This window comes from Rutilus rutilus (assembly GCF_951802725.1).
Source record: "Rutilus rutilus genome assembly, chromosome: 17".
Lineage (NCBI taxonomy): Eukaryota > Metazoa > Chordata > Actinopteri > Cypriniformes > Leuciscidae > Rutilus > Rutilus rutilus.
Genome location: NC_140230.1, coordinates 34309114 through 34336019, shown reverse-complemented (window position 1 = coordinate 34336019; position 26906 = coordinate 34309114). Strand labels below are relative to the sequence as shown.

Below are 26906 nucleotides of genomic sequence, written 5' to 3'. Positions count from 1 at the left end.
CAACATTATTGTAACTCTATATATTCTCCCACTCCCATGGTCAAAATCCTTAAATTGACAAGTATTTCAACCGAACTTAACACTTTTGAGCACCTGTGGGGAATTTTGTAGAGACAAGGTCATCATCCAAGAGGTAAACAGAAAAGATTTGAAAACTTGTTGTGAACTTGTACACTCAATGCCGAGAACGGTGAGTAGCCTATATGTAAAGTTATGGAGGACAGAACTATATAAGTAACTATATATAACTATATAAGTAGCATACAAAAAAAAAACCTAAATGTTGAACAGATTAATCGAAATATACCGTTTTTTACATTCTTTATATCTTGTACAGGACTGTATCAAGACTCCGTTAAAGTAAATGCATACTTACAATTTCACTCAATTATTTTCTAATGATTTTATTTATCAGAGGAACACAGTCATCTAGAATTATCATGTCATCATCACTATCTTCAAGGAGAACAGAGGCGTCCATAAAACAGAATGACATTGGAGGGATTATGTCGGATGAAGAAAAGGAACGGGTGGTCTGCAGTGAAGATTTTTGGGGGAGAGGATGGCCTTACAGATGTCACACCGATGACGACGGCGGTGGCTGCAGCCGCTTCAGTTCCTTTCTCATTTACTTCAACAAAGGCTTTATGGATCACCTCCGACATCACCAGGTCGTTGTTGGAGGACATGCCTGAAAGATTCACCTTCTGCGGGTCAAAAACATCCTCCATTCCCATGCTGATCAGAAGTCTCTTCATGTCATATGTTTCCTCCGTCTTAAATTTAGGCAGAGACACTTGAACTTGCTCTTGGATCATCTTGCTGGGTTTGGTCCACTCCATGAGCTTCTCGTAGGTCAGTGCCTTTTCAAGCTGGATAATAAAGTGAGACATGTTAATGTGTGTCTATTTGCATAAACTGGGGTCTGTTTATACAGCATCAATGATGTGACGATTATTTTTTTGAGTTTGGATCGGGCAATGGAGTCATGGAGACAGTAACTTTATTTTTATATGATTTTATTCACAGGCCCAAACTGAGAATTTTTTTTTTAATTTGGTGCAGATGCTGAAATTTAAATGGCCAAAAGTCAAGAATAAATTCTGATAGCTTGTAATCTAATCATTGAGATCTTTATAACAGTATAGCAGACGACATAAAATACACATAATATCAATTGTCACTCTATATCTGCTAACAATATGTCTTAGTAAGATGATATTTAAGTGCTTAGTTTTATGATCAAAGCTCTGTAGTAGTTTTAAAACATATAATGCAATACAATACAATGATGACTGAGATGAACAAATAAATGCTCATCAAAAACCTGATAAACCAGTGAACCTAAGTTGCTTCAGTCCAGTAAGTGTTCATCAAAATAATTTAAAAGTTATTATTTTGTGAACTTTATAATTATTAGTAAATATTTCACAGTAAAAACACACGTGAAGCAATAGCGAAGGTAGATGTCTTTACATAAAGATGCCAAAAAAATAAAAATGATCAATCGGTGCTGTCTCACCTTCTGAAGGCCAGTGGTGTCGTCTTCCATCTCGTTAGGAAGGATGATCAACATACTGAGATTCTTCCCGACATACGGCAGCTCCAGAACCTGACTGTTGATCTCTGGGATGAAGGCCAGAGGAAAGTGTGCCTTTTGATGCATCATCTTCACTGGTTTAGTTTGAATCTGCCAAACATAAGTGAAAACACTTTATAACTGCTCTTTTAGTGACGGTTAAATAATTTTTTTAAAGCATGAAATCTCACCTTGTTCAGCTTAAACTGCCCATCTCTGGTGGCTTCTTTTTGGAATTTCTTCTCCCAGTCTCCTTTGAAGTAGATGGCGTTCACCAAGACCAGTTTCGTCATCCCATTGATGGCTCCCTGTGGCAGCAAGTCCTTGATCTTCTCTAAAATACAAATGCAAAGTTCTGGCATGAAATTCTGGATGGTGCAGGCTAATAGGTTCTTTAACTCACCTGTTCATAAACACATTCCTGCTGTATCAATAGCCAATGAGCTCTCAGCTCAACCTTTGTGTCTTACTTGCTCAACGTGTTGTGTATGTTTTGGCAGTAGCAAGTCCCGTACTTGCTCTGCCACAGCAATAAAAGCAACAGCAGCAACAGCATAGCAGATCTATTCCACCAAGACCAAACATACAACATTGTCATACCCACTACCATGCTAATCACTCCGAGAGTTGTCATGACAGAAATGGAAATGGTCCACTTTAAGCAGTGATTTTAATCGATTCTCAAAGGTCTAAATTATTGATTCAATCTCTAAATTATGTTTTATTAACAAAGTTCGGGAGAAGCACGTTCAGATAATCTACTCAATCAGCGAGAGAGGAGCCTTATATAGCCGACTTACCCCTGTTCCACGACAGACTCAGTTTTTCCAGCGTCCCTCCTCCACCCCAACTCCTCACTCTTGATTATTCCCAGTCAGGGATGGGTGGGAGTGTTCTGGGTTAGGGCCAATTTACGAGCTCGGAGCCCTCTCCTTGGACAGCACGCCAAATGTGCATATTTTATATTATACCTGATTATATGTAAGTGTGAACTTGTGAACACTATATTGTTAACTAAGTATAAATCAAAAAACACTATTAAAGTGTCTGTCTCAAAGTTCTTATGGAAATGTAAACTTAAACGCCAAATAAAAAGTGCATTGAAGTCAAAACTTTAACCTCCAAAGAACTATAGCTCAACTCAATAACTCATAAAGCTGAACATGGCCCTTAAAAAAAAACATTTAGCTGAACTTACAACATTACAAAAACACAAAAAAATTATTGTAGAGTAAGTTTATGCTGGATTTCACCTTGTGTTTTTTTCTCCACCCATTTGTTGATGTTGATGCGAGCAGCCTCTGATTTGTTCTTGAAGTCCACCTTCTCCAGTCCGGCTTCATAGTAGCTTTTTGCGTCATTGAGGAATTTCTGTAACATAGCAAACCGATTGAGGTGCAAATGATATTAGAGCTGAGAACATTTCCAGAAACTTGTCCTTTAATAACAAGACCAAACCTAGGATTATTTGATTCGAGTCTTACCTCAACAAACTGGTAGGATTGCTCTCCGTAGAGGCGGTTGGCAAGACTCAACGCATACGGGACTCCTGGTTTGTTCAGCTCACTCATAAACTTTTTGAAGCTGGAATGAATTTGGTCCACTGAATCATGATGTCCTTGAGTCGCGGCGTCGGGTTTGAGAGGGTTTTTAAAGCCCAAGATCTGCACAGCATTATTGTGGGTAGAATTAATAAAGATAACCTCACTATTCTGATATGTTCAACATATAGTATTAAAATACAGCATATACTAGTTTAAAATACTGAGCATGATGATGCATCAAACACACACATATAGCCTAAATATACATTTTGAATTCTGAACTACTGGTCATAAAACATACTGTATAAGTGTGAGATCACCTTAATCATCTGATCTGCTGTGTTTCCTCTTGCACCGAGCGACACCATGGCCAGAGCCGAGGAGATGCTGACAGGAGAGTAGAACACATTTTCTGATGCTTTTCCTCCGCTGATCTTCTTGAACAGGTTGAGGGAGAACTGTGTGTTTGCTGCAGCCAAAGACTCCATTTTCACAAGCTAGAAAGAAATATCAGTAGTTTTATCAACAGCAGATTTGAAAATCTTCTTCACACAATCTAGTTCTATTAGATCTGTTTTAATCAAATGTTATTACTGTATGGGTTACCATTTAAATCGCATACATAAAGTACCTCTAAAAGCATTACCTAGAGTAGTCGGCAGAAATGATGAAGTTTCCCAGCGTGTCTGAGGAGAATGAATCGACAGTTGTGGATGTCGTTCCAATAAATACTGCCTCACACTAAAACGCCCAGGCTTTAAGCCAATCAGGAAATCAGCTTGTAACATTCCCTGTAATCACTCAACTGATGTTTATCCACCTGGAACAGCATCAGACTTAAATTGAGTGATTCATTCAGATTTTTTTATCATAAGTAAAAAAATTACAATAAAAAACTGTGTGTAACTGAAGAAACTAACCTGAACACATGAAAGATAAATGATAATTGTATTAATCAAAATGTGTGAACAACTCAATAATGGATTAGCTGTTGATGGTTAGAAGTAGGTGTAACTGTGAGACTTTTACAAAACAATAAAAACATAATAAAAATAATGATCCTCATCAACACACACCCAAAGTACAAATGCTTGTCTAAACAACGTTTGAGTTACAATTATTAACACTTCATAGTGATCATGATCTGTAGCCTTTACTAAGGTGTTTGTGTCAGCTGGTTGGTAAAACAAGGTCATGTGTTGTGCATATGTCTATCATGAAATGCCTTTTCATATGTGATATAATTATATAATATAAATATAACCCAAGTGTAATAATTAATTTGATTATGTATTTATTTATTAGGCTAGGTAATATGTGTATTATTATATATATGATAGAAAGATAACATTTCAAAATAGACTTTACTGGAAAGAGAAGTAGAAAGACACATACACGAAACAATAACGGACTGAACCGATCAGGGAGTAAATGTACATTCGTCCGAATACTGATAAATGCTGCCTTCGGAGGACACATCCCAAGGTCGGAAGGCCTTTTAGCCGGTTAGTTTCACTTCCTGTCTCCTGAGATCCCTTCCTCTGATCGATTTTTGAAGGCAGCATAGATGTATCCTTCATCTCCTTTGATATCCCAGAATCCTGTGCTTTCCAGTCTGTGACAGTTGAGCTAGAATAATAAAGATGGCGTCTGAAAGTTGCGGCTGGTCGTCAGTTGGTGTGTAAATATACATTTTTTATCAATGTTTTCCACTTATGATGTCATTTCTAGAGAGAAATTACTATTTTCACCAAAGCTCGCTCTATTTTGCTGTAGATCATTAAACCGTAACACTGCCTCAGAAGTCTGTCCGAAATCAGTTGTGTGAGGTACCTTCGTGCACAAAAGCTGCCAGCAAAGTCTTTGCCTGATAGGGTTAGCGAGGCAACAAGTCAGCTGCCTACTTTTTCGGATGCAGCCATAGTAACTGAGGGAACTAAACAGGAATAGCTGGACAAAAAGGAACTAATCAGTAACCATAGAAACTAACGAGAACTCATACAGACACGACAGGAACAACTAAACAGAACATAAATGTGACATTACACCCAACTTTGGAAAGGCGCGTCCTCGTCCAACTGAGGGGGGTGGGAGGGGGCTTTGGAGGTGGGAATGGTGATGGACGGGGATGACCAGGAGAAGTCAGAGACAAACACCAAGATGGAGCTAACGGTAGGAGGAGCCAGGGTGGAGCTTTGGCTGAAGGGCTAAGTAGAGCCCACCGATCAACGGAGGCGGAATCAGGATGAGTGGAGGAACTTGCGGAGCAGAGAGGCCGACGGACCAGGGTGACTTCCATGTGAAGCCCAAAGCTAAAGCTGCTGGTTCGTGGGACCGAGGTGGAGACAGGGACTCAGTTGAACGGGGTGACGATGGGGCAAGTGAATAATTGAACCACTTAGGAGAGAATTGTCAGAAGACACATTTCTTTGCACAAAAGAAGACAATGGTCCAAGATAAGGACCAAAGCAATGTTTCAAGTCTGAAAATATAGCAAAAGTAACCCAGAAACTCAACAAGAATGGACTTGTGACAAAGTCCCTGAAACAATCAGGCCTTCACTCGCCAAGTCGCCATGAAATCAAAATTGACTATTCTTATTTTTTATGTAATATTGTAGTGTTTATTATAAATTATTTATCTGTGCACTTTATTATAAAAAAAAAAAGTATGTGCCCTTATAAACTTTAATCAAAAACATTAACCTTCCCCCTCCCCTTGAAACGACTTCTCTTTTCTTCCTGTCATGTGCTATGGCCAAGCGGCAACCTCCCTGTCTCTCTCTTGAAACCAACACGGAAGTGAATTAAACAGCAATTCATCAACTGGCCGCTTGAGGCTGGCTGCAAAAGTGAGTCAAATCTGCATCTCCCCCATGTTGAAATGCCCAACTTTACAGCAGAAAAAACATGTTTACAGCCGGGAGCAAAAAGTGGCTTTGGTCTATACAGCTAATTTTGCCCTTCATGACAACTGTGAGGGGGGTGAATTTTTTTTGTAACTCATCCGTTTAAATTATATTAAGCCTTAAATTTCTGCATAATTAAGGGTGTCCACTTTTGAGTGACAGGTGGATTCCCGCTGCTGTGGTCATTAGTCATCATTAGCCGTTTGTCTGCTGTCTGTTAGCCATCACGTTACCTCAACTAATTGTCTGACTGTAAAAATAAATAAATTTGGGAGTGACGCGCTACCAAGATGGCGACGGTCGGCCACGCCCACTTTAGGCTTCAAAAATCGTCTTCAGAAACCTACGGTGACGTCACGGACACTACGTCCATATTTTTTACAGTCTATGGCTATGGCGCGAGAGCAAGGCTATCTTTTCCACCCCTCCTCACCAGAAACCTGTCAGTGAAAAGATCGCAGCAATTAGCAATCGGCAATATGGTGATTAGGTGCCTTTTTGGTTGTGCTACTCCTCAAGACTTCTGCCCTATCCCCAAAAAACCCAGTCTACGTGCTCTGTGGCTTGAATTCCTACACTTTGAAGAAGGAGGAATACCGGCGAATTCGCATCTGTGTGCAAGGCGTTTTGTTGAAGAATGTTTAAAAATGGTATGAAATGAGTTTAGTCCAAGCCCAGCCTGTCCATATCACCCTGTAGCCCAAGACTGGTTGCTCACTGAAGCTAAGCAGGGTTGAGCCTGGTCAGTACCTGAATGGGAGACCTCCTGAGAAAACCAGGTTGCTGCTGGAAGAGCTGTTAGTGAGGCCAGCAGGGGGCGCTCACCCTGTGGTCTGTGTGGGTCCTAACACCCCAGTGTAGTGATGGGGAAACTATACTGTCAAAGAGCACCGTCCTTCGGATGAGACATTAAACCGAGGTCCTGACTTTCTGTGGTCATTAAAAATCCCAGGATGTCCTTCGAAAAAGAGTAGGAGTGCCCCTACAATTTGCACCTTGGCCTATGTCCTTCATGGCCTCCTAATAATCCCCATATACTGATTGGTTTCATCACTGTCTCCTCTCCACTAGTAAGCTGGTGTGTGGTGGGCGTTCTGGCGCAATATGGCTGCCGTCGCATCATCCAGGTGGATGCTGCACATTGGTGGTGGTTGAGGAGATTCCCCCTTCCATGTAAAGTGCTTTGAGTACCTAGAAAAGCGCTATATAAATGTAACGAATTATTATTATAAGTCATACATTTGACAGACACAGTTGTCCCATCTGTGAACACAGTTGGGGCGTCAACGAATGTGAAGATTAGTAAAACGAATTAACTTGCAAACTAGAAAGAATCGTGTAACTTTTTTAGATGGATGTGCTGAAATGCAGCTTTTTGCATGTCGATGAATGACCCTCATTGTTATGACAGTTGTTATGGCAGGTCAATAACTACATTTAGAAATGAATTTTTACCATTCAGACACGTCGAGATGCTCTCGAGGGTGAACTTGACCATTAGCTGCCAATGGTCCCTCTCTGGGTTCCTCTCTGGGTTCGCAGGAAACAGTTGTTCGAATAAATATGGGTTGATTCTGTCCGTAAAATTTTGCTGCAGTTGATTGTCTTCGTTCTCGTTCTCGTCATCATCGTTGGGCTCCTCAATAAAAAATCATACATGGGAGGGTGCTGGCGGTGAGTCCGGTGGAGAGTAATCCTCCACGACTGAGTTCAAACTGACATTCAGATCTGCCTCCATATTGTTAGCAACACCCAACTTCCAACGATCCAATCTATAGACCTTTCACACAATAACCGGAAATTCATAATCGATGCGGAAGTGGAGTTCCTGTCAAGCGTCAACACATCAGAAAAACATACCCGGGCAAGAGAAAATGGATCAGAGAGTCTACACAACTTTGCTAACGGATTTGTCAAATATTACATTTGCCGACGTTACAAGACTCGTAGAGGAAAACTCCGTCACCAAAAAGAAAAAAAATCAATAAAGGGTACAAATTTTCCACAAGGAATTTGTCCATAAGTATCAAGGTAAGTAGAGAGCGATCAGGCTAACTGTTACTGAACTGTTAACTAGAATGACAAATAATTAGCGTGTCCACTTAGACATAATGTCTAACCCATTTGTTTACCTGTTGCCCACAAATACGGAAGTTGTGTGAAAGGTCTATTACCGATGGCCGAAATCAAGCCCGGCCCTATTTTTTTTTCTCATTTCAGAAGCCGTTTAACTCAGATTTACATCACAACAGAAAAAAAAGGATAATCGCAACTTCCGTTTCATGCCGACTTTAAGCTTTCATCTCACACTGCAAGACGCAACGCGCAGAAGTGAAATGCATCGATCTAACAGCATCTAAAATGTATAAAATTGCAAGGGGAAGGAGTACAGTGAGAAGTGTCTGGTCTCTGCTTACTCCTTTTCCACCAGAATGGTTCGTGTTCTGGAGCCAGAGCCTGCTCTCAGGCCTGTTTGCGTGTTTCCACAGACTTGACCAACGAACGTTGACGTAACGCTGCCAGTGCTACGTGTTGTTTACCTGACTATAACAGTTTAAAATCGAATAGTTGCGTGCATGTTCTGTTTTGCTGTTCACACAGTGATTGATTCTAGTGTACGTCAGCTCGCATAAACTCCCGGTACTCTCATCTGTCCTTTTCAGAGATATTTGGTTATTTTTCAGTAACACATTTCTTATAAAGGCGTGAATAAGTGCTGAAGTAGTGGGAGAGTTTTTCTTAATAAATATGTCATGAATTCACAGACCACTGTATTTATGTAGGCTAATACAAAATTTTTTTCAACATGATAATAACACTATACATTCTCTCATGGTTAAAATCCTTCAGTCGACAAGTATTTCACCCGACCTCAACACTTTTGAGCGTCTGTGGGGGATTTTGTAGAGACAAAGTGATCATCCAAGAGGTAAACAGAATAGATGTGAAAATTTGTTGTGAACTTGTACATTCAATGCCAAGAAAATTATGGAGGACAGAACCATATACAAGTAGCATACAAAAAAATGTAATGTTGAACAGATTAATCAAAAAAGAATCATTTTACGTTCTTTGTATCTTGTACAGAACTGTATCAAGATTCTTAAATGACTCTGTGAAAGTAAATGCATACAGACAATTTCACTCAATTATTTAATAATGATTTTATTCATCAGAAGTCATCTAGAATTATGTTATCATCACTATCCCTAAGGAGAACAGAGGCGTCCATAAAACAGAATGACATTGGAGGGATTATGTCGGATGAAGAAAAGGAACGGGTGGTCTGCAATAAAGGTTTTTGGGGGAGGGGGTGGATACCTTGAGCTTCCGAAAGTCACGACGACGGCGGTGGCTGCAGCCGCCTCAGTTCCTTTCTCATTTACTTCAACAAAGGCTTTATGGATCACCTCCGACACCACCAGGTCGTTGTTGGAGGACATGCCTGAAAGGTTCACCTTCTTCTTGTCAAACACATCCTCCATTCCCATGCTGATCAGAAGACTCTTCATGTCGTAGGTTTCCTCCATCTTAAATTTAGGCAGAGACACTTGAACTTGCTCTTGGATCATCTTGCTGGGTTTGGTCCACTCCATGAGCTTCTCGTAGGTCAGGGCCTTTTCAAGCTGGATAATAAAGTGAGATATTGTTAATTGTGTGTGTGTCTATCTGCATAAACTGGGGTCTGTTTGTACAGCATCAATGATGTGATGATTTTTTCTTTGTGTTTGGATCGGCCATTTCATTCAAACAAAATGCAAGTCATCGAGACAGTAACTTGATTATATACTATTTTATTGTACAGGCTAAACAAAAATATGTAATTTGGTGCAGATGCTGCAATTTATATGGCCAAAAGGCTAAATTAAATTCTGATAGCTTGTACTGTAAATCATTGAGATCTTAATAACAGTATAGCAGACGACATAAAATACATATAATATCAGTTGTCCCTCTATATCTGCCAATAATATGTCTTAGTAAGATGATATTTAAGTGTTTAGTTTTATGATCAAAGCTCTGTAGTTTTAAAACATATAATGCAATGCAATACAATGATGACTGAGATGAACAAATAAACACTCATCAAAAGCCTGATAGATCATATTTTATACTAAAATACGATTTTTCTAAAAAATTATTTATGGATAACCAAGTAAACCTAAGTTGCTTTAGTCCAGTAAGTGCTCATCAGAATAATTTAAAAGTTATTCTTACGTGTACTTTATAAATATCAGAGATGATTTCACAGTAAAAACATGAGCGAAGGTGGACGTCTTTACAAAAAGGCCTTTTACTTGCAAAAAAGAAAAAGAAAAATCTGTGCTCTCACCTTCTGAAGGCCAGTGGTGTCGTCCTCCATCTTGTTAGGAAGGATGATCAACATACTGAGATTCTTCCCGTCATACGGCAGCTCCAGAACCTGACTGTTGATCTCTGGGATGAAGGCCAGAGGAAAGTGTGCCTTTTGATTCATCATCCTCACTGGTTTATTTTGAATCTGCCAAACATCAATGGAAACACTTTATTACTGCTCTTTCCGTGACTATCGAAAATATTTTAAAAAAGCATGAAATCTCACCTTGTTCAGCTTAAACTGCCCATCTCCGGTATCTTCTTTTTTGAATTTCTTCTCCCAGTCTCCTTTGAAGTAGATGGCGTTCACCAAAACCAGTTTCGTCATCCCATCGATGACTCCCTTTGGCACCAAGTCCTTGATCTTCTCTAAAATACAAAGTTCTGGTATGAAACTCTAGATGGCGCAGGCTAATAGGTCCTTTAACTCACCTGTTCATAATCACATTGCTAGGGCGCAGCTGATTGGTTCCTGCTGTATCAATAGCCAATGAGCTCTCTGCTCAACCTTTGTGCCTTACTTGCTCACAGCAACGTGTTGGGTGTGTATGGCAGTAGCAAGTCCCGTACTTGCTCTGCCGCAACAATAAAAGCAACAGCCCATTACCCATAACCATGCTAATCACTTCGAGAGAAATTAAAATTGTCCACTTTAAGCAGTGATTTTAATCGATTCTCATAGGTCTAAATGAATTGATTCAATCTCTAAATTACGTTTTATTAACAAAGTTCGGGAGAAGCACATTCAGATAATCTACTCAATCAGCGCGAGAGGAGGCTTATATAGCCGACTTACCCCTGTTCCACGACAGACTCAGTTTTTCCAGTGTCCCTCCTCCACCCCAACTCCTCACTCTTGATTATTCCCAGTCAGGGATGGGTGGGAGTGTTCTGGGTTAGGGCCAATTTACGACCTCGGAGCCCTCTCCTTGGACAGCACGCCAAATGTGCATATTTTATATTATACCTGATTATATGTAAGTGTGAACTTGTGAACACTATATTGTTAACCAAGTATAAATCAAAAAACACTATTAAAGTGTCTGTCTCAAAGTTCTTATGGAAATGTAAACTTAAACGCCAAATAAAAAGAGCACTGAAGTCACAACTTCAACCTCCAAAAAACTAAATACCTCAACTCAATATCTCAAAGCTGAACATGGCCCTTAAAAATATTTTGCTGAACTTAAAAAGCAGCAAAAACACAACCAATTAATTGTAGAGTAAGTTTCACCTTGTGTTTTTTTCTCCACCCATTTGTTGATGTTGACGCGAGCAGCCTCTGATTGGTTCTTGAAGTCCACCTTCTCCAGTCCGGCTTCATAGTAGCTTTTTGCGTCATTGAGGAATTTCTGTAACATAGCAAACCGATTGACGTGCAAATGATATTAGAGCTGAGAACATTTCCAGAAACTTTTCCTTTAATAACAAGACCAAACCTAGGATTATTTGATTCGAGTCTTACCTCAACAAACTGGTAGGATTGCTCTCCGTAGAGGCGGTTGGCAAGACTCAACGCATACGGGACTCCTGGTTTGTTCAGATCACTCATAAACTTTTTGAAGCTAGAATGAATTTGGTCCACTGAATCATGATGTCCTGGAGTCGCGGCGTCGGGTCTGAGAGGGTTTTTAAAGCCCAAGACCTGCACAGCATTATTGTGGGTAGAATTAATAAAGATAACCTCACTATTCTGATATGTTCAACATATAGTATTAAAATACAGCATATAATAGTTTAAAATACTGAGCATGATGATGCATCAAACACACACATATAGCCTATATATACATTTTGAATTCTGAACTACTGGTCATAAAACATACTACATAAGTGTGAGATCACCTTAATCATCTGATCTGCTGTGTTTCCTCTTGCACCGAGCGACACCATGGCCAGAGCCGAGGAGATGCTGACAGGAGAGTAGAACACATTTCCTGATGCGTTTCCTCCGCTGATCTTCTTGAACAGGTTGAGGGAGAACTGTGTGTTTGCTGCAGCCAAAGACTCCATTTTCACAAGCTGAGCAAGAATATTTTATCAACAGCAGATTTGAAAATCTTCTTCACACAATCTAGTTATTAGATCTGTTTTAATCAAATGTTATTACTGTGTGAGTTACCATTTAAATCGCATACATAAAAATACCTCTATGAGCAGAAATTATGAAGTTTCCCAGCGTGTCTGAGGAGAATGATTCAGCAGTTGTGGATGTCCTTCCAATAAATACTGCCTCACCCTAAAACGCCCAGGCTTTAAGCCAATCAGGAAATCAGCTTGTAACATTCCCTGTAATCACTCAACTGATGTTTATCCACCTGGAACAGCATCAGATTTACAGGTTATCTCAATCGGTTTGGCACATTTTTCGAAACAGTCTTACATTCTCTAAACTGTAAGTTCAATTCACAACTAAAAGGTACTTATGTAACTGAACCCATAATGTTTGTAATAGTATCTATAGTGTGTTATCAAAAGGTGTGATGAAGTTATGAAACTGTTATACGGTTTTGTGCTAGAACAGAGTTTGCTGAGATTACAGTAAATGTTTTCACTGTGCCATATGACTGAATCTATAGGCTACTGTAGTTGACCTTTACAGATGAAGGGTGAGTAATGTGGCAGTCTCTACCATGGTAATCTGTTTACAGTATTATACAGTATGGCAAACATACTGTAATGTAAAATGCTGTATTTGATGCCATATGTCTCCCTTCTACTGATGCATCTCTGATCAATCAGATTTTACTGTACAGTCATTACAATACAGTCATACAGTCTCCTCTCCCTTGTTATCTCTCTCTCTCTCTCTCTCTCTCTCTCTCTCTCTCTCTCTCTCTCTCTCTCTCACACACACACACACACACACACACACACACACACACACACACACACACACTTTGAACATAATGGTGGTTATTATCTTTAACCACTTATGTAAAATTTCATTACATTTGGTAATCCATATCGGAAATTGTGGATCGCAAACAAATTCTATAGAAACTGTATATAGAATCAATATCTATAGAATGTTTCCTTGATTAACCATTAAGATCAGTTGGGTTAAATAACAGACAACACTCTAAACACTTTTACTATGATTTACTACATTATTTTTTTTTTTGGATTAACATTTTTACATTTAAAAATATTGATACCATTTTAATGCAGTGAAATCAATTACATACACTGTATGAAGTGAACTGAGTAAATGTAAGTAAAATTTGGCATTTGGTACATTAACAAATAAAATTGAGTAGAAATAATTGGGGGAAAACAGAAAAAACAATATTTATGAGTAATATTAAATGTTTTTATTCATGAGTGATATTGACTTTTATAGTAGGGTAGAGTGGGGGAAAACGCCCCCCTTAAGGAAAATGTGACATTACAGTGAAACAAAACATAAATGTGACTAGAATTGCCATCCCGGTTTTGAGTGACTATGGCAGGAGTTATTCACCAAATATTAAAATTGCTCAGCCTTCATAATTAATTAGTATTTTCACTGAAAATATTTTTGTACAAAGGGGGCGTTTTGCCCCAGCGGTGGGGTAAAACGCCCCCCAAGGTGGGGTAAAATGCCCCCTTTCTTACCAACCAGTTTGCTTCATAGATCAACAGCAAAATTAACAGACAATAGTTTTTAATCTCTAAAGGTAAAAGGCAAGTAATGTATCAACATGTATATATATTAATATTTATTTCAGCAATGTCCAAAATAGCCCAATTTAACTACCTTCCATCAGTGAGCTAACTTTGCTAGCAAGCTAGCTAGTTAATGCTCACTTGAGGTAATTTTTTCATGTTTTGTTCAAATATTTAGATTTTACCACCTAGTTATACTGCATTAAGTGTAAAACAAAGGATTTGATAGACAGAAATATTTTATTATAGTAATTATGATAGAGAAACTATGCCCCCACGGGGGGCGTTTTACCCCTCAGCGTAGGGGGCGTTTTACCCCACAAGCTATGAGTTTTTAATTTTTTTTTTTAATTTTTAAAATATAATTATATTCCTTATAAATAATATATGATCTCAAACTACAGACTTCACTATTCATCTATCATACATCACTGCGATATCCTGCAGAACAATATTCTCTTAAACACTTATTTACTAATATCTGAAAATTATAGCATTTACCATGTAATCCTATTCTCTTCAAATGTGTCGCTGGTGTCAGCTTATCCATAGAGATTTGTATATCCCCGTTATCAACGTAGTGCATAGCAACAGTAAAAATGTATCTTGACTACTTTTGGTGGTTATTTTGGGAAAAACAGGTGGGGGGCGTTTTACCCCAGGGGGGCGTTTTCCCCCACTCTACCCTAAGACTAGCACACCTGTCAACACACCCGTTTTCCCCGGGAGTCTCCCGTGCATACCCATCTCCCGCCTCCCTCCCGTTTTGTTATTTCTCCCGTAAAACTCCAGCAATTTGTATGGCCCAAACGTCGTTATATGAATAATCACATCAATATATTATTCCAAGGTTGTCCAGTTGCCAGATCTTGTATGAAACCTATCCTACTCGCGCAATCAACACATCATACAAATGTCAACCCTTTTGTGAGCTCAACCTGGCAACCTACAACCCAGTTGTGCCGTCGATATCTGCGCAGGTAGTAGACGCGGGAAGCTGAATAAGCGTTACTGGTAGAAATGGGAAAAGTCTCAGTGGTAAGTAAATATTTAACGCAATACGCAGCATCCGTTTTTTTCTGCCATCCTTTGGCTGCATTACGTTACATAGCCTATATGATGCGCTTTTATTCTTGCTAATGCTTTTAAACCATTCAAGCCATATCTATCTTACTTGTTTTATAAAACTTTAAAAGCGGAAAGCGCATCACTCATTCCTGGGAATACATTTGACATCGCAGCCTGACCTTGACGGAAATAAATATCCTACGCCAAAAGTACCAGAGAAAAAGTCTCAGCTGTGCTCAGATTTGTAAACCGTATAGGCCTACAGTTGCTTTGGTTTTTCAATCCGTTCCCGTTTAGCCCCGTGGCTCAAAAGGGACACAACAAAAAGGGACACACGAGAAAGCCAAAATAGAATGCAAAATTTATATATAGGCCTATATATATATATATATATATATATATATATATATATATATAAACTACGTACAAGGTAACAGTGAACAAATTCATAATCCGTACTAATTCGCAATCGTCGTTTTATAAATCGTTCTTTCGCAATAGTTGTTTGTAATATTCAGTTCCTGTGAAAAATTGTGAAATACTGTTCCAATAGGTGAAGTTACACAACAATATGCTGATTGATTACATAACAATATTTGGATGTAATATTCAGTTCCAGTGAAAATCTGTTCCAGTTAATGGGAGTATACACAGGTGATGTGTAATATTCAGTACCAGTAAACTCCACCCGCTGGAATAGTAACTAAACATCACACAATATCACCTGTTCAGTTTTGCAAACTGTAGCCTACTCACAGATTTGTGGCCTATACATTATTTTAGAAATCTGTTTTTCTGTATATTGATTTGTTGTGTATTGTTAAGATGAGTACAACTGTCTTAACAGAATTTTTCTATGATTTGGCGATGGGTAATGTATAGCCTAGATGACATGAAATCGCATGTGGTTGAATGCTGAATTAGCAAGGCCACTTTGCTTTGGACGCAGCCATCGAAATGAGACGCAGCCTCTGTCTCTGACATTTTCTCCGCTGTACTTGTGTGGGTGGAGCAAGAGTCTAAAGCAGTCAAGTCATTATATGCAACATGTAGCCATACATCAGTCCCCAGAGTAAATGTTGAATTAAAGTGTTATTTTATTTTATTTTTTGTACAAGTTGATACAGAGTAGATCTACTCGTGTTTAATGCTCTGTTGGGATTTAAAAGGGTCTCAGTTGTCTGAGTTCTGTGGTTTACCTCTGGGCTGAAAAGTAGAGCCTGTGGTTAGGTTGAGTATGAGCCGAGAAACATTGACGCTATATGCTGCATGTTGCTTTATTTAAAGTCCGCGTGAACCGGAAGTTGCAAACGACTTTTCTCCAGTGTTGTGACGTATTTCCCAGTGAAAAGGTATATTGAACAGAGGGCAGGGTTTTACTCTAGCGCTCCTCCTCTCCATCTCTCGCTCATTACAGACTAACGGTTTGAGGGGAGTGGTTAAGCGTTTCCCAAACCAAGCCGTCAAACATACGTCATCAGGGAAGGTCCTCCAATGCAGAGGGGAGGGGCATTTTCAGATTTTGATTAAAGATTACGAAGCCAAAATTTTTTTTTGTGTGGATTGACTTGGATGGATGAATTGTTCACCACAAAACGATCAATTTAGGCAAACAAAGTAAATATGGTCAATTTTGAATTCATGTGGACTTTAAAGGCAGTAACTGTGTTGTTGCTGTGATCATCTCTTTGCTAATTATGTTTTTGTAATTTATGTAGTTTTGCTAACACATACATGTGAGCTGTTATTAGCTATGATGAACTGCACAAGATTACACATTAAGTGTTTATTTTAATTATTATTTGTGTATTTTTATAAATTAGACATAATTTTTTGTGGAGGCAAATTAAATAAGTCTGTATAAATATATATTTTTTAACTTAATGATTTAAGGCAATCAGTTTCCCCATATGAAACTAGTTAACTTCCATGGTATTATTACATTAACATTATTACATTAAAGATTACAGTAGGTAAGATTACAGATGACTATAAAATAACTGTAAAGGGAACTTACTGTTAACCAATTAACAGTTTTTTTCTGTATCATTTTACAGGCTTTTTACAGTTAAAATTACAATATTTTTTAAAGTATGCATGTGCATGAAGAACCTTTAGCATTCATGGAACCTATCCATTGCACAAAAGGTTCTTTATAGTGGAAATGGTTATTATTCACAGAATATTATTCACACTAAGAAAAAAAAAAAGGTTCTTCTATTGCATCACTGCAAAAACATCCCTCTATAGAGCCCATTTTTAATTTGCATTGAAGTGAAGTGTGATGAAGTGTGTGATTGAAGTGTTTACAAGCAAAGTCTGTGCTGTCTCACCTTCTGAAGGCCAGTGGTGTCTGCATGTGTTTTTGTCCATAAAATGAAAGCTGATGAGGTTCAATGTTGTTTGGGCGTAAATCTTCTTGTGTTCTGCAGAAGAAAGAAAACCATATACATACTTCAGTTTAAGAATGATTTAGGCAGGGCACGACATTAACGCTTGTCTGTTTGTCTGGGACAAGTGGAATTTTTTAAATGGCAAGTGAAAGAGAATTATACCTGATTAAAACAACTTACCTGATGAAAACTTCAGTGACAAAAAATAACCAGGGAAGCATCAAAATGAGAGAATGTTTCTGATTTTATTATATTCAGTGTAAACAGCGATTGATAATGCATCGTGTATTTCTGTTAACAAGGTCGCACTGTTGAGGCTCGCGCTACCTAGTCTCAGGCCAACGGACCGTTGGCTGAACGTCTGATGCATAATGGCATACTTTTCTGGAAACACTTCAGGAGTTTCGAAGTTGCGATCTGATTGGTTGAATTCTGCAGGATGTCCGGGAGACATTTGTGTCGCGTTCTTTATCGGTCCGCCAGAAAACAAATGCCGTGAAGCCTAAACCCCTTGTGGAAGAAGAAAGCCGTTGTGTTTACAACTGTGACAATGAGCGCTTACCAGGATCAACTAATTGCTGGATTTTCAAAAGTATGTGAAGTTCACAGCTCCATTGTTGCAGTAAACTTGCACAAAGTTCTTGAATGAATAATTTATGAGATGCACGCTGGTCTGTTATCATAGGGACATCGACTAAAGGTAAGTGTCCTCAATCTGTGTGTCCACTGATGTGTATGCGGAGAACACGGGAGCTACCATACTCTACAATCTTTACTGTCACATTGACTGTTCAAGTTTGTTCCTAAAGTTTTCTAATAAACTTTATCACGTTTGCTCCCTGCAATTCAGTCCTCCATTTATCCGAAGCCTGGCAGAATCAACTGACCAAGATGGACTTATCGGATGAACTCGAGTTGCGTCGAGCCATTGCTCAACAGGGCATTCTTTTAGGACGGCAGCAGGAAGAACTTACGGCTTCTCATCAGGCCATCTCGGAGATGTCACGTCAGCTAGCCAGTATTACTCAGTAAAGCCCTGCATTTCAGCCCGAGCCCGACGGGCCCCGACTTTTTTATGCCCCTAGGGCCGGGCTTCGGGCCAATTTTCACGTCATAGTTCACATGCGGGCCGGGCCTCGGGCTTTTTTTGGGATATCCTTCTTTTTATATTTTTAGACATTAATTAAAAAAATATGAGAAGTTGACGTCGACGATAGAAAAACAAACATAGAAAGACGTTTAATAACCTCATAACTTTCATAATCTTATAATTACACTGACATATGATTGACATGACAGTCGCACGCACGCACGCACACACAGAAGGTTTCCCGTCAGCGCGACCCACGATTCACCTCATGTGCAAATAATGGAGAATATGAGAAAAATCGCGAGTGATAGAAGAGGACTGGGTTAAAATCTTCCACTGTGGATGCTATTCTTTTTCTCCACGATGCTCTGTAAGAGACTGGTCTAACCTTTCGTTTGGTTTTCGTTTACACTGTTGGAAACTACTGATGTTTTTCATTTGATTGGACTTTATTTTCGTTCAACTGTTGGAAACTACTGGAAAAAAGAATGGCCATGTTCTGTGGTGCATTTTTGAGGTAAGATAACCTGCAAGTTTGTTTTTGATTTATTTAATTTAATTTGTTTAGATTGTAGGCTGCTGCTCATTTCGTTTGCGAGCGCTGTTGCGAGCAGCCTGAGCCTGCCTCAGTATTTCAAAAAATTTTACTCACTGTGGTTTAATAAATAAACATTAAACTAACTGTCTGTGTGATATGCTTGAAGTGTTTTTATATCTATGGATTTTATTGTAGCTAAGTAAAGTATTAGCGTTGATTTGAGAGGCTAAATTGATCAAACATGTTTTACTCGCTGTTGGCTCGGCTTGCTGCTGGGAATTTTATTATTTTTTTTTTTTTAAATGCTCCAAACATTTGTCTAAATTAACTTAATAAAGAAATGAAAAGAAAAGAAACATAACTAACAAAACGGACATATTTTAATGGCAGTCTGCCGCTGTGAAAAAAAAAAAAAAAAAAAAAAAACGGGCTCGGGTCGGACTCGGGCTGATAATTCTGATGAGCTGTCGGACACGGGTCGGGCTAGGGCCTGAGCGTCTCGGGCCAGGGCCGGGCTCGGGCCTAGATTTGAGGCCCGTGCAGGGCTCTATTACTCAGCAGCTCGAACAGCTTCAGAACAACCCTCCCGTGGCCCCAACTGCATTACTTCTACCTGACGCTGAGGTGGCCATACCCCGCCGTTCCAGACCTTGCCTTAATCCACCTGCTCCTTACTCCGGTGAGCCAAATTCATGTCGCTCATTTCTCCATCCTCCAGCAATGCATCTGGCTCGGGAGGTGCCACCTTACCGCATTTCGGCATGCCCGAGGAAGAGCCCATGCAGATCGGGAGAGCCCATCTGAGCCCGCATAAAAGCGTAACTGTTAAAGCTAAAGCTCTGGCTTTGTTGGTACGCAGGGAAGGAAACAAGAGGCCATTGTTTTAATGGATATCAATGGAGGAGAGGCTCCACTATGCTGAATAAACAGTTTTTGTGAGGAAATAGCTTATTTAATGAATCAACAGCCTGTTCGCTAATCTTCAACATGTTTTACACTAATCAATACTTTCGTTGGGATCTATATGCAAGTTTTACCTTGAATTTATTTATTTATTTTTTTGAGAAGGCGGAGTAGGGAATGTCGCGACAGGAAGGACTAATTTACGGCATTACCACCACCAGAGTATTGAGTAATAATGAGTGATATTGTGTATATTGTCTAAAGAAAATAAATAATATATATCTTTTTTTTTTCTTTGGATATCAGGTTTTACCAATTATAATAAGACTTGAATGACATGCACTATGATGCTGAGAAAATTATAAATTTAATTATAAATATTGTATTATATTGTTGTTTAATGAAAAATAATTACAATAATGATGTGTTCTCTCTATGGCTTTCAGGTTTCAACAAAGGAATTAGACTTGAATTGTAATGATTTATGACTGCTATGTATGCCTAACAAAGATCCCAGAAACATTGCAGACCTACTGTACGTTTACTAGTGATATAAAACCCAATATATAACATTTATTCACAAGACCATCGTGCTAATCCACAATAAACTTTGTGTAACGTAAACCATAACTGACTATCATAAAACTCTAAATTCTGGTCACTGACGTCACTGCCATTATATGATAGGTTGAGGTGCCTCACATGATCCAAGTTAGCCTTTTTCCAATGGTAAGAGCCACAAACTCTATCATCTCCCAAAACTAAGATAATATCTGGTTTAAGTGGTTATTTATGTATTTCCTTCACTACTGGGTCTTATTTTTGATACAGTTCACTTATACAGTGCCTTGCAAAAGTATTCATACCCACCCCCCCCCCCCCCTTTTTTTGCCCACATTAACCCCACACCCTAGAATGACAAAGCAAGGGCCAGATTTGTAATAATTTGCTAATTTATTAAAAAGCAAAATAATTAAATTGCATAAGTATATGGAGTATGGAGTGTACATTGGTGTGAAAAAATGCAAGTTTAACAAGACAACAAGACAAAATGTTTGGGTTTGAGCTCCCTCTACAGGTAAAGAAAGGCAAAGATGACATATTTGTCAGCACAACTCAAGGCCAGAAGAGGGCATACAGTCTTTTCCATGCAACATAGACATTTTCTCATTGTGTTCCACATTTATGTTTGTTAGAATGTGTCAGACAGCTAGCATCAGTAACTTCCACAATACTTTTGCCACTGTAAAAAGCATACGGTGACAAATTTGATATCACTATTGATATATTATATGAATGGAGGGTATAGCCCCCTCTAGCTGCTTTGAAGTAATTTTTTATCACTTCCTTCCATACACTTAATGTTGCTATATCAATATTGAATGATACTTTCTTATTAAATATAATTGTGAGCATGCACGTGACATTTATACTATATGCAATGAAGTCTATGCAATTATTATATATGTGTCAATAACTTCCATTTCCAAGTAAATAAGTAAATGTGTAAACACTTAGCTCACATGATTTTGTATATATATAGTAAATGCATAGACAATCTCACTCAATTATTTACTATTGACTTTATTTATAAGAGGAAAACAGTAATCTAGAATTATCATGTCATCATTACTATCTTTAAGGAGAACAGAAGCGTCCATAGAACAGAATGGCATTGGAGGGATTATGCCGGATGAAGAAAAGGAACGGGTGGTCTGCGTTAAACATCTGTGGAAAGGAGCGTATTGCGACGATGGCGCCGGTGGCTGCAGCCGCTTCGGTTCCTTCCTCGTTGACTTCAACAAAGGCTTTATGGATCACCTTCGACAGCACCAGGTCATTGTTGGAGGACATGCCTGAAAGATTCACCTTCTGCATGTCGAAAACATCCTCCATTCCCATGCTGATCAGAAGACTCTTCATGTCGTATTTTTCCTCCATCTTGAATCTGGGCAGAGACACTTCAACCTCTTGTTGACGCATGTTGCTGGGTTTGGTCCATTGCACGAACTTCTCGTAGGTCAGTGCCTTTTCAAGCTGGATAAGACAGTCGTGTTAATGTATGTTTTGCATAAAAATTGTATAAATGTTTCTCAAAAGCATATGAACCTAACATGAATCCAAAGAACTTATGTATTTGCCATTAACCAGTAATGAAACAACACACGATATACATGCTTAAAAATAAATGTTCTTTATTGGCAGCAATGGTTCCTTTAACATCCACCTTTTCATTCAACAAAAGGTTCTTTATTGTGGGAAAAGGTTCTTTCGATTTTTAACTTCACGCTAAGAAGAAAAATGGTTATTTTAAGAACTGATCTCAGAAAGGTTCTTTGGGAAACCAAAATGTTTTTTCTACGCTCTTAAAAATCAAAGGTCATTATTTGCATTGATGGTTCCATGAAGAACCTTTAGCATTCATGGAACCTATCCATTGCACAAAAGGTTCTTTATAGTGGAAATGGTTATTATTCACAGAATATTATTCACACTCTTCTATTGCATCACTGCAAAAGCATCCCTCTATAGAGCCCATTTTTAAGAGTGTTTACAAGCAAAGTCTGTGCTGTCTCACCTTCTGAAGGCCAGTGGTGTCGTCTTCCATCTCGTTAGGAAGGATGATCAACATACTGAGATTCTTCCCGACATACGGCAGCTCCAGAACCTGACTGTCGATCTCTGGGATGTAGGTTACAGGAAACTGCGCCTTTTGATTCATCATCTTCACTGGTTTAGTTCGATTCTGCCAATTATCAATGGAAACACATTATAACCTCTCATATTTCCTGACTGTTATGCACAAAATTTTTTAAATACGGCAGAAAAAAACAAGAGCATGAAATCCCACCTTGTTCAGCTTAAACTGCCCATCTCTGGTGGATCCCTTTGGAAATTGCTTCTCCCAGTTTCCCTTGAAGTAGATGGCGTTCACCAAAACCAGTTTCGTCATCCCATCGATGGCTCCCTGTGGCACCAAGTCTTTGATCTTCTCTAAAATACAAATGGACATTGTTCACTTTGAGCAGTGATTTGAACTGGTTGGTTTGATATTGTTACTATAAAGCTCAACTCAAGAACCCATGAAGCCAAACATGGCCCTTGAAAAGACATTTTCGCTGAACCTAAAGTGCTGCATTAACAGCGTTTAGAGTAAGTTTGAAGTTTATGCTGGATTTCACCTTGTGTTTTTGTCTCCACCCATTTGTTGATGTTGACACGAGCAGCCTCTGATTTGTTCTTGAAGTCCACCTTCTCCAGTCCGGCTTCATAGTAGCTTTTTGCGTCATTGAGGAATTTCTGAAAAATAGCAAACCGATTAAAATGCAAATGATATTAGATTTGAGAACATTTCCAGAAACCTGTCCTTTAATAACAGGATTATTCGAGTCTTACCTCAACAAACTGGTAGGATTGCTCTCCGTAGAGGCGGTTGGCGAGACTCAACACATACGGGACTCCTGGTTTGTTCAGCTCTCTCATAAACTTGTTGAAGCCAGAATGAATTTGGTCCTCAGTCTTTTGTCCAGGTACCGGCTGAGGACATTTCTGTTTGCATCAACAATATAAATCAGCTGCATTAAAAATAGCAAGATCAACCGAAAAACAACTACAATACATATACCGCTGTTATTACAATCATAAAGTCATGAGGTTAGTGTTTCATGTAAATACTCATTCTGAACCTTGAGTTCGGCAGGTATGTCAAACTTCTGGGTTTGTTGCGTCATGGGTTCATGTTGACCCTTGACGCCACATGCTATCTGGGGCTTCTGGGTTTGTTGATGATATCCTGGAGTAGCGGCGTCGGGTTTGGGAGGATTGGTAAAGCCCAAGACCTGCACAGCATTATTGTGGGTAGAAGTAATAAAGATAACCTCACTATTCGGATAACTTCAACATCTATTGTGAATGCTCTGCTCAGATAGTTAAAACACTGAACATGATGCATCAAACACATCCAAGCCTCGATTTACTCCAGACACGTTGGTATCTTTATTCAATTAAAATGACACAGACTTGAGCGTTAATTCACAACTGAAACTGTAACAACCCAAACAGCCCAACCCATAATGACCATCATTTTCAGTGTCCCGACCTTTAAGTGAAACTGCAACATGAGACTACGTTGGTCTTGTCTCTACATGCACAAGTCTCATCATCACAGGAAAACTCACACATCAGAACAGGATTGTGTGACATTCTAAACGGAATCGAGAATCCTGGCTTGAATTCCATTTGAATGAATGCAAGAACAAGATACATTCCATGTATAGAAATCTGTCCTTTTGATTAAAGGAAAAACAACTGGCATAACAAATAAAAAAAAACGTGCATAAGTGTGAGATCACCTTAATCATCTGAGCCGCTGTGTTTCCTCTTGCACCGAGCGACACCATGGCCAGAGCCGAGGAGATGCTGACAGGAGAGAAGAACACATTTTCTGATGCTTTTCCTCCGCTGATCTTCTTGAACAGGTTGAGGGAGAACTGTGTGTTTGCTAAAGCCAAAGACTCCATTTTCACAAGCTAGAAAGAAATAGTAGTTTGAATAACAGCAGATTTAAAGGTTCATCATGGCACACAAACAACTTCTATCAGATCTGTTATAATCAATAAATGTTAAGAATTTCTGTGTGAGTAAATTGCATGCATAATCTAAAAGCATTACCTAGAGTAGTCGTCAGAAATGATGAAGTTTCCCAGCGTGTCTGAGGAGAATGAATCTGTGGTTATGGGTGTCCTTCTAATAAATGATGCCTCGCCCTAAAACGCCCAGGATTTAATCCGAATTCAGCCCTTCCGTAAGACTGAAACAGTTTCTGTAATTTATATAGCCTACTGACAAATTAAGTGACATATAATTTATGTTTCAATACAGTCTGTAAAATATTGCCTATAGCTGGTGTGGCCAATGCTGTAACATTTGCACTGTTCATAGTGCATAAAGTAATAAATACTGATCGGTTGTGTTCATTTTATCTGACTGCTCTATTGTGATTGCATGGTTAACATAAAAAAGTAATAATTTCACACTTTTTGTATCTGACTTGATTAGAAATGATGCATAATTAAATGTTATGACCACAAGTGAACAACAAACAAACAAAAAAACAACCAAACAAAACATTATTCCACTAATACATTATTAGGGGAAAAGTGTTGGTGGAAATGACACCAAAACTACAGATTATTGGTATTTGAAAATTAGTAAAAGTAAATGATGAAGGTATGTTTTAATGAGAGTTTTGATGATTCCTGCTAAAGGATCCACTCTTTGCGTCATTTTTTCCCCCCCGCTGGACATGAAGTGGAAACCCAACACAGAACTTAAAAAATAAGATAAAAATAAAAGTACAGAACATACATTGTAATTAACATGTAATTACGTTGCTTTTTTCCCACTGTAACCCTATACAACAGATCTGCAACCCAATTTTCAGCCATGAATCACCATAAATTCATATGTTCATGGATTAAAGGATCACAAATATTAATCACTTCAGTTTCTACAGTCACTTTCTTCACATTTAAACAACATTTTTTTTTTCTTCCCAGGGTGTCATAAATAAGAATTGTGTTCTGAAGTCAAATAAAGGTGAAACAAACTAAATCAAATAAACAGCTGAGTCATCTTGGGTGTTTCTGTGTAAGGTCACTTTTAGGTGTGCAAACATGATGTTGTCATTGCTTGACAGGATCTGTGCCAATGGCTTTGATTTACAGCCAAAGAGTTCAAATTTTGACGTTACAAAACGTTCTTTGTAAAGGTTTCAAGTTTTCAAGTCTCCTTAGCTCTGATTGTAAAGTTTTATCAGATGACATAGACATCATCATTCAGAGATGATGATCAGGATCAGGTTCAAACGGGCAAAGAATGATGTCAAGGCTGTCAAATGTAATTCTCTGATATATGTGGAGCTTTAACCATATTGTTGGTGCCTATAAGTCGTGCTCAATCCTGTCAGTGAAAGGTTTTAATTCACACAATGTGTACACTAATGTCGGCCCTTGGGACTGTAGGGCCCCACCTGTAAATTGTCATAGGCAATGGCCCCAATTAGTTAGTTTAGTAGGTCTATTTGCAACTATACTTCAACCAAACGGTGACAGAATTGTCATGTTTGCGTAAACATTTCATTTAAAGTAGTCAAGCTGGGGTTTTGGAACAACTATCTGGTTTGTAACAACATGCAAATGAAAGTTTGCATGCAGATGATTTGATTATTGGATGTTCACAGTTGCCTGGGCTGTTGTTGTGATTGGTTGCTCTGGGTGCGACAGAAGGAGGATTTGGTTCCCAGGCATGAATAGCCGTGCCAGAGCCCTCTAAATAATGGAAACTAGTGAAACTCAATGCAGCACATCAAGAGCGCTTGTTCTCAGAGAGATCTGCCAGTCCTGCATGTGATGCGAGTCTCTCCGAAACTCAGGCTGCTTAAAAGTTACGACCGCAAAGGTTTCAAGCCTTAATCTGGTTTGCATTTAAAGAAAATGTTGCTTAAGTCACTTAAGGCATTGAAACGGTTTAAGCTCCAGGTTCACATATGTGTCTCAGATTTAGTTATGTGTCAATAAATGTAAAGGCTGTGCATCTAAACAGTAAACTGAAAAGCTATAAACCGTCCTCTAGTATAAAGTGATCAGCATCTGTTCCAAAGGTAAATGACACCTGAAAAGCATACATTTTTAATAATGTCTGTCTCCATATATATTGCGTTGGATACTTCAGATCAGGTTAACAAGAAACAAGCTAGAGGAAACTAATGTGTCAGGTGAAATTACACAACAAACATTATCATTCTGGTAGCTGGACTCTATGCGCAGGCCCGTTTAGTAATTATGAAAGCGCAGGTCGGCGACCCGACCCCCCTCTTCT

The 26906-nt window shown here is 38.9% G+C and overlaps 3 protein-coding genes across 4 annotated transcripts; all 3 read right to left on the bottom strand.

Moving 5' to 3' along the window:
- Positions 1-305: 305 nt before the first annotated feature.
- Positions 306-3825, bottom strand: LOC311275959 (leukocyte elastase inhibitor-like). The gene is made up of 7 exons (XM_084385333.1): positions 3770-3825; positions 3444-3620; positions 3064-3243; positions 2833-2950; positions 1771-1913; positions 1523-1690; positions 306-872 (listed from the first exon to the last, which is right to left on the bottom strand). Exons 2-7 carry the CDS (start codon positions 3609-3611, stop codon positions 459-461), a joined length of 1191 nt encoding a protein of 396 aa, XP_084241459.1. The 5' UTR covers positions 3612-3620; positions 3770-3825; the 3' UTR covers positions 306-458.
- A 4966-nt stretch (positions 3826-8791) lies between these two features.
- LOC311275958 (leukocyte elastase inhibitor-like) lies at positions 8792-12587 on the bottom strand. Of its 2 annotated transcripts, XM_084385332.1 has the most exons (7): positions 12536-12587; positions 12233-12409; positions 11853-12032; positions 11622-11739; positions 10614-10756; positions 10365-10532; positions 8792-9657 (listed from the first exon to the last, which is right to left on the bottom strand). In XM_084385332.1, the coding sequence occupies exons 2-7, from the start codon at positions 12398-12400 to the stop codon at positions 9241-9243; spliced, it is 1194 nt and encodes a 397-aa protein (XP_084241458.1). In that variant the 5' UTR covers positions 12401-12409; positions 12536-12587; the 3' UTR covers positions 8792-9240. The 2 variants fall into 2 exon arrangements, with proteins under 2 accessions (XP_084241458.1, XP_084241457.1); XM_084385331.1 differs by having other exon boundaries at positions 12233-12587.
- Positions 12588-21043: 8456 nt separating this feature from the next.
- On the bottom strand, positions 21044-24743 carry LOC311275949 (leukocyte elastase inhibitor-like). The gene is made up of 8 exons (XM_084385312.1): positions 24699-24743; positions 24380-24556; positions 23714-23866; positions 23424-23576; positions 23210-23327; positions 22879-23021; positions 22606-22773; positions 21044-22064 (listed from the first exon to the last, which is right to left on the bottom strand). Exons 2-8 carry the CDS (start codon positions 24545-24547, stop codon positions 21666-21668), a joined length of 1302 nt encoding a protein of 433 aa, XP_084241438.1. The 5' UTR covers positions 24548-24556; positions 24699-24743; the 3' UTR covers positions 21044-21665.
- Between the last annotated feature and the right edge of the window lie 2163 nt (positions 24744-26906).